We start from the raw sequence: 22,526 nt of genomic DNA, 5'->3' as shown, positions 1-22,526 counted from the left end.
TGAAATTATGATATTCTTGAATCATCTGCTTTTAAGCTCATGAAATATTAAGTATCATTACCAGCACCTCAGAAGACAGAAACTTGTGCAACTATTAGTATTACACTGAGCTGGACACGCACATTGGAAACTTTCTGGTGGTTTTATTTCGTAAACTGCCTTAGTAATAAACCTTTTATACATGAGATTAATTGTCATGCTTGCAGTACCCACTCCTAAGTACAACCAACTAGGAGATCTTCAGTTAATATTAAAGTTTCAATGTTCTGTGCTTTAGAAATAGAAATCTGCATTTTATAGAATAGTAGAGTGGACTCAAATAAATGGTTTGCACTGAAAATGGAGAACCTGGCACTCCTGTCATTTCTTGTTATCGCTCAGATCTTCTTATCTCCAGTAATAGAAGTGTCACAGAATATTCACAGGCCCACAAGCATTTATCTTGCACAACCCAGGGCATCGGGGCTTTCTTTTCTAATCCTGAGCTGAACAGTTACCTTTTGTGTAGGAGGGGCAGAGAAGGTAAGGGACATACATAGAGAAAACTTTCTTTGACATCTCCCATCTCTCCTTTTTGCTGTCCTGTTGAGTAAAACATTAGCTGTGTAACTTGGTCCAAATGCCAATAAGCATATTAGCCAAGGAGGAATACTGGCATTTGGACCAAGTTACTCAGGGCAGTTCAGAAATGAAAATCTTTCATCCTCAACCCAACCCCCACTCCCTCACCAAGGAGAATCCTTCCTGGTTGGCTCCCTCCTCCCTCAGAAGAGGGACTACAGAAAGTGGGAAGCGGGAGGCTCACACTGGGCCAGGCTTAGGACTTGGGAGACAGGAGGTGGAAAAGCAGAACTACTTTGTTCCTCTTTCGTTTCTCATGGAAATGAACATTTTGGTTTCTTGTCAAAGAAGGGCTATAAATATAAGTTCAATATTATTTAAGTCTACATTTAAACTCTCGGATGGAAACTGATGCCATTTGACCTTATCTAGAAGGTCAGTGTACACATTCACTTTCATAAGTCAGCTAAAAGCTAACTTTGAGATTGCCCAATACAGAGAGAACAAGATTCATTCCGCTTATCTGTCTCTGAGAAAAAGCGAGCCTGACAGCAGAATCCTGCTCTTTTCTATAAGACAATCGAACTCATTTATTAAATTGGTGAACAGTGTGCCATGCATGCATATGCAAACGACAGGCACTTGGGTAATTGTGAATTGACTTACTATTTTTACTGATAATACTGTCAATTAAAGAATTCCAAAGCGATCCATACTAATTTGAAAGAGAAAACCATTTCATGAAACATACCTTCAAATCCCAAGGTTATATGCCCTTGCCAATCCAAAATTTTTTTTGCTGGCTGTTCGGTCAGAGTGCAACCCGGGTCTAAACAGCACTCAAGTGTTCCAATTACTGATGGAAAGTAATCTTTCCTTAGATCAACTTTATCTTCTTTCAACAATACACAGAGGGACAAAATCAAAACGTCAACTCTAAAAGTACTAGATACAGTTGACTATTAAACCTGTGGAAGATTCATCCCCCTCCCGCACTACCCTCACCAAAAAATGCAGTCAAGCAAAGCCTAGGACGCTGCCTAAATATTTTCTTGTAGCCTTCGTGTGTTCTAACGTCAGAGAGGATCTGAACTTTCTCTTCTCTAGCAACTTATCTGTAAGCCGATGTAGAGAGTTTCCTCTCACCCCTGTGGGAATGGGAGCGGGTGGATTAAGCAAAAGCTGTAAAACAGGACTGACAAATGTGGAAATGTGGTGACCTGTAAATCATGGAGGAGAAGGTGGTCGAAGTTAGCATTTGACTTACGGCAGCTGCTTCCGGAAGGAGCCCATTTCAGCACTGACTCAGGAAGCTCATCCAACAGGCTAAAACAAAATAGAGTAATACGCAATGAATCTGCTTACAACCCTGTGATTCACTGTTTTGATTAGAAAACAAAACTCAGATTCTCTGTTGGTGGGTCACCCATATCGTGCCTTTCAATATTTGTTTTCACCCACCTGTAAGGGGAAAGTGGGTAAGTGCAGGTGGGGGCGTTCCTTCAACTTTGTATCAATACCAATTTTGTATCAATCACCTAGAAACTAAATGTAGATTTACTGTATATACGCTGTAATTCAAAGTCTGTACGAGCAGAAATGTAGCAGTAGGGATATCTATCATGATTTTTTCTTAAGAACAAGAAAAAGGAGATTCTTCCTCAGGCACTTACCCTTGAGGAGGGGCACATGATTTAACTATTTATGTACACTGTTCGCCATTGGGCAGTGTTTCATGCTCTTCTATGATTAATTGGGTTAACAAGAAATATCCCAACAACAAAACAAACAAGATAAGTCATCATTTCTAACCCTTTCCAGTATTTTAGACTGGACAAATACAATTCTTTTAAGTTGCTTCAGCCACCAGTATATAAACATGCGACTAAAATTACTGATATGAGTTTCTGATTGACAAACTCAGGCACCGGCAGCACGGCAACAATAAAGGCACTGGTGCAGTATCACCCCATGTCGGGGAAATAAAGGGCGTGAGGGGAGCCGGCACCACGGCTGTAGATGCAAGCGTGCCCTTGCAAGGAAATTCAGAGTACGGCTTCTTAGCAAGTTGAATGAATTATGATTATATATTTTTTACTATCAGAAGTTTAAAGATGTCTATAGTTTACCTTAATTATAAACTTCATTATGTATTAGCTTTACTGTCTATAGATTTATATTAGTAATTAAATCAAAATGAAGATATGAATATACATAAGGGAGGTTATGTTTATTAGCATTATATTTTATTATTTTGCATGATACCCTATTATCATATTTGAATATACACACATAGGCATATTCTTTAGATATCTACAAAGAATGCATCTATATATGTATATTGACAAAAGGCTAAAACAAATCATATTGATGTCTTACTAAAAGAAAAAAATACATATAATTATTGGAATTAAAATTCAAGTCTTTTAAATACAGTACACTATTCAAACGAGATGAACTGAGGTGAGAAACTGGATATCGAGATTGTTTATATACGCCCATTACTGTGCTTTGACTTGACCCATATATTGAAAAATGTCGGTTAATATGGGCACGTTAATCACTGTGGTAAATAACTGATTAGATAGCTCTAATATTGACTTATATAAATGTGTTCGTTTGGGGTAAGGGGCTGGGATGATCAGGATTCCAAGCGGAGAAATACTTCATATAATAAGCCAGTATTTACAAATGTAAACTGTGTCACTCTGTGTCTGTAGGCTAGGCCCTCTGTATTAAGAACTGATACCACACCGAATTGAAGACGGGTTTCTATGGATCAGCTCCCCCTTTTGTAAACTTCTGTTGTGACTTACCTTACTTAAAACACAGCTGCCTTTTCCAATCGCAATATTCTATCTGTGGATAACTACTGTTGAGCATATCTTAGTATATAATGAAAAACTGGCTATTCTGGGCTGCATGCAATTGCTTTCTCCTTAGGCCTTATCAGTGAGAAATTAGTAAAACAGTAACATACTCTGTTCTCAGTCTGACCTAGTTCTTATGCTAACAGATTCTAGGTGATAAAAATTGGATGTGGAATATTAAAAATGTTTATGTGGCTGCAAGATTCTCTCTTATATAAACACCTTCTATAAAAGTTTTGTTTGTTTCTTCCTTAAGAAACAAAACGCACTCGCTCCAAGACACAGAATTAAAAAAGAGGTATGTTGCTCTCACTTGAAAAATGTAAGCCCTATTGGTCCCACCTCACAATGTCGCTTTGCGCAGTTACCATCAATCACACCACACTCAGACTACCTCACGTACTCGCACAACGCCAGTCTGAAACTACTCTTCCTTGAAAAGACCACCACCTAGAATTCAGCTTCGGAAAACACCACGTGAAAGAACAAATACTTTCCCTGGCATTTTGTGTTTCAACTCACAGTCGTTTGATCTCATAGGTGTTACCTTAACTGATTTTTAAGTTGGTAAGGTGTTTGGTTTTTCAAAAAACGTTTTTCAGCTTTCAGAAATTTGCCTTGCTTATCGTACTGGGCGAAGAGCCATCTTGTCTGGGCTGGTAACCCCCTTTACCGCGCGTGGCCCTTCAGAGCCGCAGCCCCGGGGAGGGAATACTTGCCCACGCGTACTTGGTTTTAGCAGCCTGAACGGCCGCGGGGTCGCGCAGGCTCCGCTCCCAGGGCAGGCTCCCGCACAACCAGCGCAGCAAGCAGTAGCCGAGGGTCTCGAGGTCACTCCGTCTGGACAGGGCTAGAGGAGGAAGAAGCACTGAGACAGCAACACGAGGGACAGGCAAGTTCTAAGACCTAGGGAAATCGCCGAATGAACTACCACTGATGAAATATGAAAAAGCCAAATGGGCAAATGTGTCTTGTTTGTTCAGCTGGATGAAAACTTAAACGCCCAGGCTTTTGGCCGCAGTCCACAGACAGGCAGGGACTTGTTGCTGTTGAAAGTAAGGGTCAGTTTCCTCACCTCCTCCAACTTCATCCTTCCTTCGTCTGGCCTGTCACATGAACTTGATCTCCATGGCCTCTGACATGATCCAGACAACCCATAACCTGGCACCAACACTTTCTCAAAGAGCCAAGCAGTAAAACAAAGAAATAAATGTCTGCGGCTAAATTGCTAACATATGTTCCGGGAAGTCCATGGGGTCTGCACTGGTCATGCGGAGACCCTCTGAGCGCAGACTAAACACTGATGGCCTTTCCTGCTCCGCTCCCGCTAGGAGCCCTGGAAGCTGGAAGAATATGACGAAACTGCCATCTAGTGTGCAGGATGGAGAAATAGGGCTGTCTGACGATTTCTCAATTAAATGGAAATACAGGATCAAAAACGCCGCCTGTTTTAGGCACACGGTTCTAAAATTTTACAAATATTTCTAGATATAAGCAGTGCCAAGCTAAACTTCTGGTCAAATAGCCTGAAGAGAAAAATGTATCAGGGAGGCGATGGTGTGCAGAGGTAGTCGGACACAGATTTTGAAGCCACACAGAGGCTTTCGGAATTTAAAATAGGATGGTTTTTCATCAAAAAATACAGAAGAACGTTTTTAGGCCACTGTAGATATCATTTATATCAGAGTATTAAATGCTGTGGACTAATTTTATTATAATTTTGTGCTTTTTAAAGTGTCTTATTTGAAAACATAAGACAATGAAATCTAATGTAAGTCAAAATATAACAATATTACTGAAATAACGATTAAAACATTCACGAGATCCCACAAAATAAACTCATTTTTTATAACCATTCCAAAAATGTTATGAAACAATAGGCCGGTATTTACATCTCTGCCATTACTTGAATGTTCATCTATGGAGGGATAGAAAATCTCCTAAGAGCAGTATGTGGCTGTTAGACCCGTCGTAAACAGGTATCCTATTTTATTATCTTTCATTAACTAAACTCTGAAAAGTCACTCAGTAAACTTAGTTTTTAATTTAAAAAGCCACATACTAAGAGGAATGCTGCAAGCACATCATAACTACTTTTGGTTACCAGACATAAGTTATTATAAAAGCAGAAGACAAGATTAGCTGTTACACAGAGTCTATCTTAACTGCTATTAGAGTATTGGATTATTAAAGGCCCTTCAATCTAGCAGAATGCTACAGTCCCGTGGGCACCGTTTACTTTCTTCACAAGCTTCGACAATGTCCTAATGCAAGACTTGGCTCTCCTATTAAAATAAAAACACAGTCTCTACCACAGTGTTTGGTACTGATTTCTTCAGTAATAAATCTCCCACTAATAACGGAATGGTTCCATTTGTACAGATGTGTGCACAAGTCCCCTTTCCATTATGGCAGTTCCTGATTACCACCACTTAAAAAAAAATTCACATCCTCTAATTAAAAAAAAAAAAATCATATTCCGGCACCTGTTTGGACAACATAGGTTACACACAAGAGGTCCTCTGAGGAAAAATAATCAGAATTAAAGTGGAATAAACCTTTCCAGTCACTTCCCCCCTCCTCTAACCGAGGGATGAATTGATATGAAGCTATAAGTAATGACAAGTCATTTAGATTTCTGAAGCCAATCTTTCATAAACTGGTCTTCATTTGAAATAGCCCCTGGAGAGTTAACTTTACTTCACTATTATTGTTTGATTTTACCTAATTAATATACATTATCACATTTTTTAACCTTTATTTTCTTTTATGGCCCATATACATTGATAACTATGGTTAGGTAAATGTTTTACTACGATTTCCACTAAAATATATGTAATGTTAGGGAAAAAAAAATCCTATAGTCACTCTTTCCCACCATTATAGAGACACCTCTCCCTCAAATTCTTTCCCAAAGAAACAAACTGCAAATTGTTTTGATGAAATTCAACCCCAAGACTCTACCAATAATTAAGTCTTCTTTCCATCTACTACACAGAGAAGAGTCATCTTAATACTTGTTAAATTAAAAATAAACATTCCAGATGGCAATATTAGCATCTATGTTTATGTGTAATTAACACAATGAAATAATATATCTTTAATTGACTTTAAAATACATCAAAATATAGATGATATGACAAAAGGGTAATAATTATAGAAGCCAGGAACTGGATTTTGGATATGAATTATACTAGTCTACTACTTCCTATGCATTTGAAAAAAATTAAATAAAATGCTGAAAATAAAAAAATAAGAATTGATTATATTTGAAGAGAACTATTAATATCTAACTATAAAAATCTTTTTAATTTGAAAGTTGAAATATATTATGAACTATTTTGTTTCTGTAGAATTTGGTCTCTGTATAATTTATTATGATACACAAAGTTCTTCAGTTGAATTTGATAATTAATGTAATCATTAACAATAGTATGTTTTCATACAGATTTCCTAAAAAATCAAACTCTTATGATGCTACTACTTAGACATGTGGCAAGGTCTAGGTATTAATACTTTCCCTCTACACTCCCTTGTTAGTTTTAAAATTTAATTTAGCATCTAGTTTTTATCTAGCTTATTAATATGGAGCAATGCAAATGACTCTTCATTGAAAGCCTGTTGTGTTCTCAATTGTTTAACATTTTCTAAATTATAAAGTACTGTCAAGAGTAACAAGAGTTAAAAAAAAAAAAAGGTTCGGGTGGGGACTTGAATTCTATCTCATTAGAAAGCAGATTCTAGGAACAGTGCATGCTAGAATGCTTAATTAAAATAAAAACAACTGACATGATTTATGGATCTGCTACTGTGCCAGACAACCTAACTGCTTTTATATTATCTCACTGAATCATTCTAGCAATAATATAAAGTACTATTTAAGCCTGTTGATAAGAAAATAGAAGCTCAGAGAAGTTAAGGAACTTGTTCGGTATCACAAAGCAAAAACTGACAGAGCTCTGCACTGAAATCCAAATCTTTCAGAATCCAAAGCCCATACTCAATCTAACAATTATTTTGCCTCTCACATTAGTTTCAACACCATTCAAACCACATTGCATATACTATTTCTATAGTTACGGAGTATTTGAGGCAGCCATTTTAACTTAAAACACCAAAAGACATACTGATGCAAAGATGGTTGTTTGACAAGGAATAAACAAGCAACAAGTCCCGGAGGTCTAAGGAGCAGCACTAACAGAAGTTTCCATGCAACTGTCCTTTTATGAAACCGTGTCTTTCTAACTATTTCATTCTGGGGAGCCTGGGTGGCTCAGTGGGTTAAGCATCTGCCTTCAGCTCAGGTCATGATCCTGGGGCCCTGGGATCGAGTCCCCCATTGAGCTCCCTGCACAGCGGAGCCTGCTCCTCCTTCTGCCTGCCGCTCGCTCCCCAGGCCTGTGCTCCCTCACTCTCTGACAAATAAATAAATAACCAAAAAAAAAAAAAAAAAAAAAAAAAGAAAAAAACCTATTTCATGCTGATAAAGAAGGCTGTCTAGTTAAAACATTACTTTATACAGTGTTTTGATGGTCCTTCCTAGCCAGTAGGAGAACAAGAGAAGCTAACTTAGAGAACTGGTCCTTATTCTAAAGACAAACTGGAATAAAAATATCTGAGGCCAACTCACCAAATGGAATACAGCAGGAACTGGGGGAAAAGAAAGTCTACGTGTTAAGCCCAAAATATATCTGATTATTTGCCTCAAGTGTTTTCTGTTTACTTTTATTTTTTATATAGAGTAACATGAAGTATGAGGAAAAACAGGATTTGGTAGGAAATAATAAAGTGAACTTGAAAACTTCTGCCTTAAGCAGACAGGGTTGAAATGCCCCAAATACTAGTTTATATGCTCCGAAATGACCCTAGAAGGGAGAACGCATCTGAATCAGATGCTCACCTGAAGAAGTGAATGGTGACTATCTGCAGAACACACTTAGAGTTTACTCTTCCATTCCCAACTAGTAACCTATGTTACTGTATTTTTGTCACTTCGGATGTATAAAGAGCTGAAAAGTTTCATGGTGGCCACGATTTATTACAATTTCAAAGAGGATATTTGGAAAGCAGAATGCAATATGTCACATTTGAAATAAAACATTAAACTCAGGTCTCTCTTATTTTTTTAGTACCTTTAAAATTTTAAACCTTGGTTTTTTTTTTTTAATGAAAAAAAAAAGGCAGGTAAAGTTATTCAACAGAGCAAAGGTGTTTTTGTTTTGTTTTATTTTGTTTATTTTGTTTTTATTTTACCCATCCCCCCCACCTCTCCTCTGGTAACCATTAGTTTGTTCTCTAGAGTTAAGAGTCTGTTCCTTGGTTTGCCTCCCTTTCTGTTTTTTGTTTGTTTTGGGGTTTTTTCCCCCCCTTTGCTTGTTCATTTTGTTTCTTAAATTCCACAAAGGCAACTTCCATTTAGCCAATGTGTATTATTAACCCAACCAAACAGTTCAAGACCTACATTAAGGCTTTAAAAGTCATGGCTAAATGTCAAATTGGGTTATGCCATGTAAAATGAATAGTGTCTTCTTTATATTTTATTTATACATTGACCAAAGACTATTTATAGCAGTAAATTTACCTAAAAATAGAAATCAATGGTTTGCTTTTCTGACTACTAACAGGATCCAAGCTTGATGGTTTACCTTGATATCATAATTGAAAAATGGGTTCCCTTTCTTGAATTATTGTTTGGGGAGATAAATATTGTGTAAACCGTACCATTTCCTCAAGTTTAGTAACATGAAAATACACTCTCAGTTTATTTCACATATATTTTGTAAGTTGGAGTGTTAGATTAGAGTGAAAGGGAACTGTGCAAAAAATAACACAAGACTTGGATTTCATCTACCGTAGCAATTGGCAAAAATAAAAAAGTGTATGTCTCTTTCCTTGATACTGAATATATTACACAAACAAATGGACATTTAAAATGCAATTTAGATATCATATTTTATGGTCATCAATGATGTCAAATTAAAACAGGTATTATACACTCAATGCAGAGGTCTGAAGTATTTAAAAAAGCTCAATATGTTAAATGCAGTATATCTCTAGAGAAATTAGGTATTGACTGCATGCCTCAGTGAGTAGAAAAATCTACAGAAATCCATACCACACATTGATCCAAATATTGCTTTTTAACATTACTAAGAATGTAGCAAATTTTAAAATAGTATATTTGACACAGATATAATTCTCTTTAATTATCAGGCAACAAGCCCAAAATATGTCAATGTTTATACATGTTAGTTCTTATGAGGAAGAAAAAATTAGTAATAGAAGAGATAGATAAGCCCAATGTATATTACTCTAATTTTACACTAAATGAAGCATTTCAGCCACTCAGAAAATACCTTTAGGTCATACAAGAGAATTGAGTTTGGAAGAATAACTGCAATTTTTAAAACGCATACAGATCTACATAGATGTATGGCAGCCCCAGCAATGCTCTTTCACCTATCCAGCCGTCTCTATGTATCTCTATTCATATTTTTTGGCTTGTAATAATACAAGCTGCCTTCCTTTTGCATAAAGTTGAGCATTTTAGAAAACGCTTAGGTGAAACTGCTGACTGGCACCTTATACAAACTCCTTCATTAGAAAAACCCAACTAATCCACAGAAAAATGAGAGTTGGCTCTGGTTTCTGAGTACCCCCTACAACAAGTAGGAGAGACCAGACAGTCTGATCGGGTTAACAGTCTCTACTAAGCGGCTATTTCGCAGGTCAGTTTTACACACAATCCTGAATATTTCCCTGGGCCTGACATATCTGACATACAGCAAATGCTTTGACAACCAGAGGTTCTATTTCCTAGAGATAACTTGTTGTGCTCTTTATGTTTTCCTTTGCATTATCTTTCTCAGTATTTATTTGATCTCATAGCTGGACTGGTACAGAAAAGATTTTTCTGAGATTAAACTACATAGTGACTGTACTGAAAGTAAACACATGAATATTTATGAATCTGACCTTCTACATTTAACTACAGGATTTATGGCCCTGTTTATTCTGGTTTCTAGATATGACTAAATGATTATTTCATTTCTAATAAATTCCTAAAGTAAAATGTTTTATTTTGGAAAATTAAATGTAAAACGTTAGGAATGAATGGTATTCAAACATTTGAAGATATCAAACCCTTCACTTTATATACCAGACTGAAACTGTATATTAAAATTTCAGCAAATATATATATATGTATGTATGTATGTATGTGTGTATATATGCATGCACGTATGTATTATGTGTATACAGTGGACCCTTGAACAACATGGATTTGAACTGCATGGGACCACTTATATGCAGATTTTTTTTTTACAGTACAGTACTATAAATGTATTTTCTCTTCCTTAAGATTTTCTTAGTAACATTTTCTTTCTCTAGCTTACTTTATTGTAAGAATACAGTATGTTATACATATAACATAAAAAAAATATGTGTTGGGCATCTGGGTGGCTCAGTCGGTTAAGCGTCTGCCTTTGGCTCAGGTCATGATCCCAGGGTCCTGGGACTGAGCCCTGCACTGGGCTCCCTGCTCAGTGGGGAGCCTGCTTCTCCCTCTCCCTCTGCCTGCCACTCCCCCTGCTTGTGTTCGCTCTCTGTCAAATGAATAAATAAAATCTTTAAAAAAAATTATGTGTTAATCAACTATGTTATCTGGTAAGGCTTCTGGTTATCAGTTGGTTATCAGTGGTTAAGTTTTGGGGGAGTCAAAAGTTATACATGGATTTTTGACTGCATGGGGCATCAGCACCCCTAACCCTCATGTTGTTCAAGGGTTAACTGTATATGTATGTATACCTACATAGATATCTATGTATATCTGTGCAGACATAGATATACCTAGAAGTTTAGTGTAAATTCTATTTTAGATGCATTAAGGGAATCTACTTTTTATAAGAATCCTGTGAAACCTATGATAAAAATCAATTATTCACTCCAGCATATAACTTTCTAGCAAATACCAAAAATATGTAATATAGGCACTTCCCTGAATAGCCCTCCCAGGGAAGTAATATCATCTTTCTACCATCATTCTCAGTTCATTCTTCTCCCCAGAGACCTAGCATGGTGAAATCTACCCAACTCATCAACATGTGTTACTATTTAGGGAGGAAAAAACTTAAATGGATTACAGAACGAAAAATTGTTTAAATCGTTCATGAAGATAGCACAATGAAAACACTGCCCTAAACAATGGAATGATTGTAGAGGACATTCAGAATTACCATCGTCTGAACACTGACCCAACTAACATGTAACAACTCTACTTCCATTCTACAATTACAGTTGTTTCTTAGCACTTTTAATAGCCAAAATCAGACAGCATCAGTATGAGAGCCATCAGTTATAGAAGTAAGTGGTCCAACCATAAGTTAATATCATTAACATAGCTGGACCAATGCTTAAGGATCTTGTGTGATGAATTTCGTTATACCGCTATGAAAAAAATACTTCCAGGTTTGTGCAAATTCTTCCATACTAATAAATCTGGCAAAAATGAGGAACAAAATTCATTTGGAGTGAAAGAACTCTGAATTGAAAAAAAATATATCAGTAAGCATCTGACTCTTACATTTCTTAATTAAAACCATGTCCCATTTATATCTTTAAATGCTCACTGACTCATTAACAATGTAAATGGTGAAAAATTACACAATATTACTAAATTTCTTAGTGATCATTATTTTTCTAACTATCCTATTCTTAAAAAAAATGTAGTGGTTTCTGTTACTCTGATAGGAATATAAAACGTAACTTCCATTTCAGAAAATTTAACCTATGATTCTTTCTGGAAGGAAGGTGTACAACTGACATACTTGTTTTACTTTTTCACTGGCCTACCTTACACTAGTGTGGGTTTTAATTGCTCTGGAAAATGATCAAGACCCCCTACATTACATGGTCAATGGTCCTTTTAATAGAAAAGGCAATAATATACAGTTGTTTGCACCAACTAAAACTCGCCAGAAAGTATCAGTTTAAGGTAATAGTTCAACAGCCATTAACAAGTGCAAATCTCTAATTGCCTTTTAGTGACATGAGGTCCTTTCAAAGCTTTTTTAAACTATTTTTATGGTTTAGCATATTTGAAAATATTTTTATAAAGTTTACAAAGAATATAATTTTGAAAGGCAAACTTTTTCAATAATCACCATTTTTTTTTACTAGCATAACATTAGAATTGACTTTTTGTCTTGCTGACAGAGCAACTAAGAAAGTACAGTTGCATTGACCATATTGATTGTGAACAAAGCAACCATCAGTGGGACTCTGCACCATATATTTTCAATATTGACCCCCTACTTCCTTTTCCATGGCTTTCTGGGTCGGCTATTGGATTTGGACTGCAGTGTAATAAACAGCTAAGGTTTAATTAATGGTAAATGAATACAAGACATAGGTTATGACTTTAACTAATTAGGGAATTGTTGAATTAAGTCTGCCTTGGAATGCAAGGCAGTACAATCAATATCCAATAAAAGGACTATGTATGTAATTTACCTGCAAATGTGTTTCCAATACCATCAAAGTGAGTTTAAATAAGTAAGATATATGAAAGGCAACTAGGAAAGATTTCCACAAGTTAACACTTTATAGTTTCAGAAAAGATTTCCTTATTGTTGAGAGATGGTATCTTCTAAAACTCTGATAAGGGCCTGGTGAAAAATAGGAATAATTCTTCCCATGTGCACTTTAACCAAATCTGTAATATTACTGACAGCGTACAAATTCACTTGCTGACTTCCAAGTTTAACCTATACAAACTAGTGATTTCCTGCCCCAAATCAGCATCAAGTTTTGCTCACTTGACACCCTGTTGCACACCTTCTCACTTGTCACAATCTCTGACTCCTCCCCCTGGTAGAAGAAATATTCATTGGCATACAGGAATTCACTACTTTTGATAAAAATCTTGTCAATGTTCTTACTCTTCAAACTGACTATGCAAAGGTCATTTCATGGGCCTTATTATTCTTTAATCATTCTTCTGAAATAAAATTAAGAAAAAAGAAAAAAAGAAACCAACCTACTCCCTTGTGGGCATCCACGCTGGTAAACTCTATTGTCCCATTATGGCCTTTTCTAGGATTTTCCTGATACTGTTTGTGGTTCCCATTGGGACAATATCTGTAGCAAAGTCCATAATCTGCAAGATAAACCTGGAAGACATGAACAGAGAAATGAGTAATGCTTTTGTCCTCTGAAAATATAACCTTTATAATTAAGTCTTAAGAAACTGATAGGTTAAGAACAGCCTCAGATCTACATTTTATTAAACCAAATGGTGCCTCAGGATAAAATATATACAACTGGGGGCCGTAACAACTAACTTTCCAGCTTAAATCCTTACTTCATCATGGGCAGATCTTGTTTCTGAGTTGACTTAGATTTTAGTCCTTTTTAATGTACTCCTAAATTCCCTTCCCTCCAGGTGGGCATGTAGACATCATAAACTACAATAGGCTTTTTTTTTTCTGTATTCATACAGCTTATGAGGTCTGCCCTTTCTTATAACCCTTCCCTTAAACATAAATGTGTTTCAAGCAGGGAGGGGAGAGGAGAGCAAACAATCTAAAAATATAAACCTAATGTTATAGGAAACTCCATTAACAGGAAGTATAAAAATAGTGAACAGACTATAAGAGGTAAAGACTCTTAAAAAAAAAAACAAAAACCCAAAAAAACCCGCCATGTTGCCCGTATTTAAGAATGGAACATCAGTGCAGTACTTTTGGCCTTGCAGACCGATCCATATCATCACTGTTATCTTTGTAAGTCTGTCAGAATTGCAAGCAGGGTCTCCAAACAGAATATAGATTGTTAAAAGTCAGATGGCAATTCAAGTGAATTTTTCTCAGATTACTTTTGGAGAGAGAAAGAGGGGGGGAGAAGTAATTTTACAGACATAGCATGCCCTGAATAGGGAACTGATACGACAGTCATCCTCACGTGTAGCCAGAATAGAGTAGTTCCCAAATACATTTCCATGCTCCCTCCAAAAAGAAAGCAGTTTACAATTTTTAAATGTGTTGTTTCACATGTATTTCTTTAAAACTGGGGGACTGCGGCAACATTTCATGATGCAGCTTCAAGACAAGAGAGCACTGTACTACAACCGGCGCTTTAAAGTAGAACGTCTATTCCAAGAAAATTTAGTATTAAATTTTAGTCTAACTTTTTGGTTTTATGATAGCCTAAGAAGGAGATAATTTGACCTTCAAAATATAAACAGCACAGAGTTTTCTTCATGTGATGGAGAATATAGCTTGCTAGGGTGTCTGGAAACATGGTATTTCAGTTTTCTCTCTCGCGCCCACAGACACCATTTCTCAACATGGCCTCAGAAGTAACCGATCCCTCTGCCCTAAATAACTAGACTCCAGGATCAGATGTGTAACTGGTTGCTTGCTTTCACTATTTATGATGCACTTTATTTAGTTTAAGAACTAAATAGACTTCACTTTGCAAAGTAGATATCCTGAAAATGTACATACTGGTAATTCAGCAAAAGGAAACATTTTAAATATGCTAGAGTAATTTACTACTTAAAAAAAAAAGACCTATAGGCAAACCGTAAGAGACTCGTAACTATAGGGAACAAACTGAGGGTAGCTGGAAGGGGGGTAGCTGGGGGGATGGGGTAACTGAGTGATGGGCATTAAGGAGGGCACTTGATGTAATGAGCACTGGGTGTTATATGCAACTGATGAATCACTGAATTCTACCCCTGAAACTCATAATACTCTCTATGTTAACTAAATTGAATTTAAATAAAAAAAATTTTAAAAATTAAAAAAAAGACCTATCAAGTTTTTCATGTAGTCATTAGTCAAAAAAAAAAAAAAAAAAAAAAAATCAGACCTAAAATTTATGGAGTGCTTAATATGCACCAGACAGCACGCCAAGAGCTTTATATTCACTGACCCTCACAGAAACCCTGTAGGTAGGTACCATTATCTCCATTTGACTCAAGTACAAACTGAAGCCTAGTGAGAGTATGTGATTTGTGCAGTAAAATGGAGCCAGAGGCTGACACTGGAGACTTCACTCCGAATCACTGTCAAAGGGAAATTGCACTGGACAAGTTACACAGACAAGGAAGACTTTATTCAAAGCTGGAGAGAGACTGCTGCAATTAGGTGAGGAGTTTGAACTCAACTCTGCTGAAACAAAACATGGGCGAGTTTTTAAGTGCAGGGGGTGAGCTAGTGAAATAACTGGAGGAGGTTAAGGGAACGTTGGTCAGTGTGACTAGGTCGTCCATGTTGTTAATTGGTGTGTAGGCTCCAACGACCCTCCCTCAGAGTCAAGGGGATAGGGGCACAATCTTTCTTCATGACTACTTTCAAAGGGATGGATCCCAGGTCCTTGAAAAAGACATTCCTGGGTTGCAAAACTGGCAAGAGGCTGAGAAAAGATTTACATCTCAAATGCACAGAGAAAGAACTTACAATTTCAAGTTTTCTAAGGTAAATGCTCTAAAAAAAAAAAAAGAAAACGGTTGACAGGGGCCTATAATCCAGAAGAAAACTGTCTAAAGTTCAGTCAAGCTGAAGACAAGAAGCTAGTAATATAGTAAAGAAAACATATGCTAACCATTTGACTCAGAATACAGTAATTCATTTGAATAGTACTTCGGTGGACATGTGGGTATCTCTTTTAGATAATGATTTCATTTCCTTTGGATATATACCCAGAAGTGGATTGTTGGATCAAATGGTAGTTCTATTTTGAATTTCTTGAGGAACCTCCATACTGTTGCTCACAGTGGCTGCAGCAGTTTGCATTCCCATTAACAGTGCACCAGCGTTCCCCTTTCTCCACATCCTCACCAACACTTATCTCGTCTTTTTGATTATAGCCTAACTGCTGTGAGTTGATATCACCTTGTGGTTTTGATTTGAATTTCTCTGATGATTTAGTGATGCTGAATACCTTTTTACATACCCGCTGGCCATTTGGATGTTTTCTTTGGAAAAAAGTCTATACAGGTCCTTTGCCCATCTTTTAATTGAGTTGTTTTGGTTTGTTTTTATTATTGAGTTGTATGAGTTCTTTGCATATTTTGGATATATCCTCATTGGATATGTGGTTTAGAAATGTTTTCTCCCACTCCATAATTGCCTATTCATTTTGTTGATGGTTTCCTTTACTATGCAGAAGCTTTTTAGTTTGATGTAGTCCCACTTGTAGATTTTTGCTTTAGTTGCCTGTGCTTTTGGTGTCAAATCCAAAGATCACTGCCAAGACCAATGTCAAGGAGCTTTTCCCTGTTTTCTTCTAGAAGTTTTATGGTTTCAAATCTTATGTTCAAGCCTTTACTCCACTTGGAGTTAATTTCTGTGTATGGTGTAAGATATGGGCCCAGTTTCATTCTTTTCCATTAGCTGTCCAGTTTTCCCAGCACCATTTAAGAGATTATCCTTTCTTTACATATATTCTTCGCTCCTTGTCAAAGATTAATTGACCGTATATGCATTAGTTTGTTTCTGGAGTCTCTATTCCGTTGCATTGATCTATGTGTCTCTTCTTATGCTAATATATTGTTTTGATTACTGGAACTTTGTAACCCAGTTTGAGATCAGGAGATGAGAGGCCTCTAACACTCTTCTTCCTTCTTAGGATTGCTATGGCAATTCAGGATCTTCTGTGGTTCCAAACAATTTTTAGAATTGTTTTTCTATTTCTATGAAAAAGGCCACTGGAAATTTGATAGGGACTGAGTATGTTGACTGCTCTGGATAGTATGGACATTTTTTATGATTTTAATTCTTCCAACCCATCAACATGGAATTTCCATTTATCTGTGTCTTCTTCAATTTTTTTCATCAGTGTTTTATGGTTTTCGGTACACAGGACTTTCATGTTCTTGGTTAAATTTATTCCTGAATATTTTATTCTTTTTGATGCTGTTATAAATGGGATTATTTTAATTTCTCTTTCCAATAGCTCATTGTTAGTGTATAGAAATGCAACTGATCTTTGTATACTGATTTCGCATCCTGCAACTTTACTGAATTCCTTTATTAGTTCTAATAATTTTTTGGTGGAGTCTAGGGTTCTCTATATATAATATCATGTCATCCACAGAGACAATTTTACTTCTTCCTTTCCAATGTGGATGACTTTATTTTTCTTGCTAATTGCTCTGGGTAGGACTTCTAGTACTATATTTGTTCAGTACTGTACTTGTTCTGTGGTGTAACATATGATCTATTCTAGAGAATGTTCCATGTGTGCTTGAGAAGAATGTGTATTCTGCTGTGGTTGGATGGAATGACTTATATATGTCTTAGTCCCATCTGGTCTAACACGTAGTTTAAGCCCAATGTTTCCTCATTGATTTTCATCTGGATGATCTATCCGTTGTTGAAAATGGGGTATTGGAGCTCCCATATTATTGTTTTGTTGTCTGTAGGTGGAGTCTTTAATCTGTTAATATATGCTTTACATATTTGGTACTCCAATATTGGGTGTATAGTCATTGGTCTTAAGAGAGCGTTGTGGGGGAGGATTCAAATAATCATGGAATGCTATTGAACAGAGTGGTAGAACAAACAAATATCTATCCCCACCACCCAACACAACCCTCCCCCCCATTTTTTTTAGTTTGTTTTTTACCTACTAGTGCAGCATATGGCTTAAAATATTTATATTCTATGAGAACTGGATAAATTCTCTAAAATCCTCTTAAGTTTTACCGCTAGCGTCTATCAATATTATAGGTCTTGATGCATTAATAACGAAATTTAGGAGTGACTACATTTGGTAAGTAGAGATTTTGGTATAAGCAAAGTCAATATTTTGTAATCAAAATGTTGATAAATTAATTTGATACAAATCACATCAAAGTGAGAGTTTCTATGAAGTACCGCAGTAGAAAAACACAGTCTAGAATTCTGTAAGAACAATTCAAAGAAAGAAAGAAAAAAAAGACTGGGAAATATTGTCAAATAAGATAAGGAAAGGAAGAAAGGAAGAAAATTCACTGAGGTTCTACTTATGCGATAATCACTGGACAAAGTACCTTTCACAAATTATGTCATTAAATACAGGCAACCTTCCAGCCAGGTAGCATTGGTCTCGTTTTACATATGAAGAAGTCAAGCTCCCCAGTAATTAAGCAGCTTGTCCAGGTCAGCGCTAGTAAAGGATGGAAGCAAGATTCAATCCCATGCCAATATAACATCAAAATCCATTCTCTCTTTTTTAATATTGTATAGAATTTGGGGTTCTATCCATTTCTGAAATTTTGTTGAAGTCAAAAATAAGTTTAAGCAGAACTTAATCCTAACAATAAGGTTTGCAGTCTAGGTCCTATTTTTGTGTGTCCTTGAGCTAAGAATGATTTTTACATTTTTATAGGATTATAAAAAAAAAGAGAAAAGAAAGAAAAAAAAGAATATGCAGCAGAGACCCATATGTGGCCCACAGAGCTCATAAAAGCCTAAAATATTTACTATCTGGCTCTTTACAGAAAAAGTTTGCCAACCCCTAACCTAAAATAAAACTTGCTTTCTAGTTAACTTTTTAAATATTATCTTTCTTTCTGTGAAATAAAAAATAACTAGTTAATATTTTTTACTTTAAGTATAAATATATATAATATCCCTAGTTTTAGACAAGCCTGCAGTGGGAAACTCAAGAGTACCAAGATCAAGTAGGAAGTGATTATTTGCATTGTAATCATACTAGGCATAGAAAAATGTAAATATCTAGCTCCCTAACGCATTTTAATTTTTTAAAAAGATTTTATTTATCTGAGAGAGAGAGAGAGGGCATGAGCAGGGGTGAGGGGCAGAGGGAGAGAGAAAAGCAGACTCCCCACTGAGCAGGGAGCCTGACAGGCTCGATCCCAGGATCCTGAGATCAGGACCTGAGCCAAAAGCAGATACTTAACCGACTGGGCCACCCAGGTGTCCCTCCCTAATGCATTTTAAATGATTTTTTGTATGTGACTTTTCTGAATTTAGTTATCGTTTCCTTTCTCCATGAGTAAAAGAAAAGCTCTGCCTGCCTCCCTTTACTCTAATTCCATAGACCTTTCTATTACACTGCACTACTTCTCACATTTCCACATGGAACTCATTTTCTTCTCACCTTTCTTAGATATTATATTTCAAATTCATGAGGTGGGTAGGGAAGATGTGCCATTATTCACATTAAACAGATAAAAAATAATGTGTTATACCCAAATAATGCAAGTCACCCAATGCTAAGTCAAGCTTCTACTCAGTTTTATTGTTTTAGTGAGTTTCTCAGGCTCCCCAACTTCCCCACTCCAAAAAAACCCCACCTAATCTGAACTAAGGTTTACATAGACATTTGACTTTAATATTTTGCTACTGAAAAGGTAGTGTGGCAGCCACTGAGGTCCAATTCCATCCAGACAGAACCGACCTTTCACCTATGAAGAGGGCAGTAAGCTGATGACCTCGAGCGACAAGGGCCATGGGGAGCTGCTACGGCATATGAGCCAAGGCCATGCTCTTCCTAGGCTGCACCTGCCAAACAATGATCATGGTGGCGGTACTGTGTGGCCACTGCTCCCCAAGGGGCCCTTTTCTAATGGGTACTCTCTGCTCTGATGCTCCGTGTCAGAACTGTATCAGTCTAAGCTTTCCTGGCACAAATCCTTCCTATCTCCTCTTTAGTCACAGGGGTCATAACAACAACCCACTCTCAAAGCTTTCCTTGTCCAGTCTTGCTTTTTCTCTTTTTCTCTTTCACAGGTAATATACTTGCTTCCCCTATTAAGGCCTTGCACTCCTAATTCCATCTCAGTATTGGCCCTCTGAGAACTGGATTTGGCACAGGTGGTCAGTAAATCATAGCCTTCGTTAAAAGCACTGAACAAATAAAGATGAAAACAAATTAGACTTTGCTGTCCATAAAGAACACAACTTTCCTATACTGAACAGGACTGTCTCAAACGTTCTTCCCCTTTTACCTAACTAGATCTACACCCATATATGCCACATTCTCAAGTTCTGCACTTAGTTAACCCTTTACTTCCCATCGCCTTTGTTTCCTAATGTGGGAAGGTTCTTACACTGCTTTATTTTTCCAAATGGATGGGGAGAACTAATGATTACAGAACACCCTGTGATAAGTCCTCTTTGCAGTGAATTGCATGGGAAGGGCCTTCACCTTCAATCCAGCACCCCTCTATGCATGCCCAAAGTGTTCTTCTCTGCCTCCTACCACAGCCCTGGATTCACAATTCACAATTTCTGGGTTCACCACTCACCCCTGAATCCTATTCTGGTATGTACCTTCCTTTAACCACAAAGCAACTTACTGGGTTTTCATTTATGTCCACATGGACTTACTATTTAAAAATGTATAGAGTTATTTAGTTTTCTTTTTTGGGGAGGAGGGACAAAGGGAGAGGGAGAAAGAGAGAATCTGAAGCAGGTTCCATGCCCAGCACAGAGTCCGATGCGGGGCTTGATCTCACAAACTTGAGATCATGACCTGAGTTGAAATCAAGATTGAACGCTCAACCGACTGAGCCACCCAGGCGGCCCTAGCTTTTCTTTTAAGCCCTGCTCCATATTTATAGGCTGTAAGCTCTGAGGGGCACGTGGCCAGGATAATGTTGTACACATTTTTGTATCTGTGACAGTACCTCCTCTTAAGGCCTTCGGCACAGGCTTAAATAAATTTTTATTGATTTGACTTGGTGGTAATAATTGGAAAAATTGAAGTAAATTCTTTTCAATAGCCACCTGAGTGCCAAGCATGATAAACTATCAAAAATTGCATATTTACAAAAAACAAAGAAAAAGAAAAATGAATGTATATTTGTTGAATGCTTGCCAAGTGAAAACATTACATGCTTTACAGAAGTCAAATCGTTTAACGCTCATGTGGAGATTATTTTAAGATATCTTGAGGATGAGAAAATACGATGAGTAAGGTTAGGTACTCTGTGAAAATCAAACTTATAGCAAGGGGCAAAGTTGAAAGCAAACCTTAATCAGTCTGATCAGAGGCTGAGTTTTCTCCGTATATTTCACATAGAGAAAGGAGAGATGATATACGCCCATCTACAGGTCCAAAGATAACATTTCCTTTGAAAAAAGTATAGCAGATTTAAATTCAGTAATATTTTAGAGCAAGGGAGTTTATTTCTAAGTGGGAGGCTCAGAGAAAGAAACATTTGAGTTGGGCCTTGACAAATACCTAAGATTTCCACAAATGAGGACAGAGAAAAAGAAGTAACCCAGGAGGGAAAACCAGAGCACAGGTCGGTGTAGGTTGGGAGTGCAGAGGTTATTGGAAATACAACACAAGCCAGAAAAACTGGTTAGCATCAGTTTACAGAAAGCTTCTAAAAACATGTTAAGAAGCTGGGATACAATTTCTGTATGTAAAGGCAAGTCACCAAAGGTTTTTGGCAAGGAATAGTATTATCAGTACTGGCAGCACCATAATGAGGAAGTAGAAGCAGGGAATCCACTTAGAAGACTGTAACAATAGTCCAGGCAAAGGGCAATGGGAGGGCAGACCAGGGCACTGGTGAACAAAAGAAGGGAGACAAAGAAGAACCATGGTTCTTGGGGAAGAGGACCAATGACAACTCTAAAAATGGTGTGGCTGGCTAGTAAGTGAGTATTCAGTGAATAAAGGAAACAGGTGGAAGAGGTGGTTTGGAAAGAAAATGATTTATTCATTTTTGTACCAAAGCAAACTGGTTGATTAGGGGGCTAACACCCTAACCCAACCAGTTCCTGGTTCTTTCAGTTTATGCAAGATTGAGTGACATGCTCATTGTTGACGGGAAAAGTAAAGGACTTCTTTCCCATCAAGAGTCAAATCTGCTGCCTTCCTGCTCCCCAAGCAACCAAGAATCCTAAGCACCGAGCAGCCAGACCGGTGCAAATGGAAGCATTTCTCAGCACTTGATGTGATGGACAGGAAAACTGTCAGCTGGAGAAGGGGTGCAAGGGGTTACGGAGCTGAGAGAGAAAGAAGCAAGACACAATGTGAACAAATGCCACTGCCCAGTGGGATGTGACCACCCGTTAAATCACATTACTACTTTACCTCTGCTTTGCAGACTGATTATAAATTAGAGAT

General features: G+C 37.1%; 1 protein-coding gene across 3 annotated transcripts in view; it reads right to left on the bottom strand.

The window, feature by feature from the left end:
• The window catches only part of VRK2 (VRK serine/threonine kinase 2), a 114,834-nt gene that overhangs the window by 22,858 nt on the left and 69,450 nt on the right, over positions 1-22,526 (bottom strand). For all 3 annotated transcript variants that reach the window (XM_048222459.2, XM_026485453.4, XM_057309446.1), the window contains exons 8-10: positions 13,468-13,600; positions 4,161-4,281; positions 1,829-1,887 (exon numbers count right to left, since the gene is read on the bottom strand). In XM_048222459.2, the coding sequence (XP_048078416.2) occupies positions 1,829-1,887; positions 4,161-4,281; positions 13,468-13,600 (313 nt within the window). The remainder of the gene's footprint in view (positions 1-1,828; positions 1,888-4,160; positions 4,282-13,467; positions 13,601-22,526) is intronic.

The sequence above is a fragment of the Ursus arctos genome, unplaced genomic scaffold (assembly GCF_023065955.2).
Source record: "Ursus arctos isolate Adak ecotype North America unplaced genomic scaffold, UrsArc2.0 scaffold_8, whole genome shotgun sequence".
NCBI classification, from domain to species: Eukaryota; Metazoa; Chordata; class Mammalia; order Carnivora; family Ursidae; genus Ursus; species Ursus arctos.
This window is presented reverse-complemented; position numbering and strand designations above follow the sequence as displayed.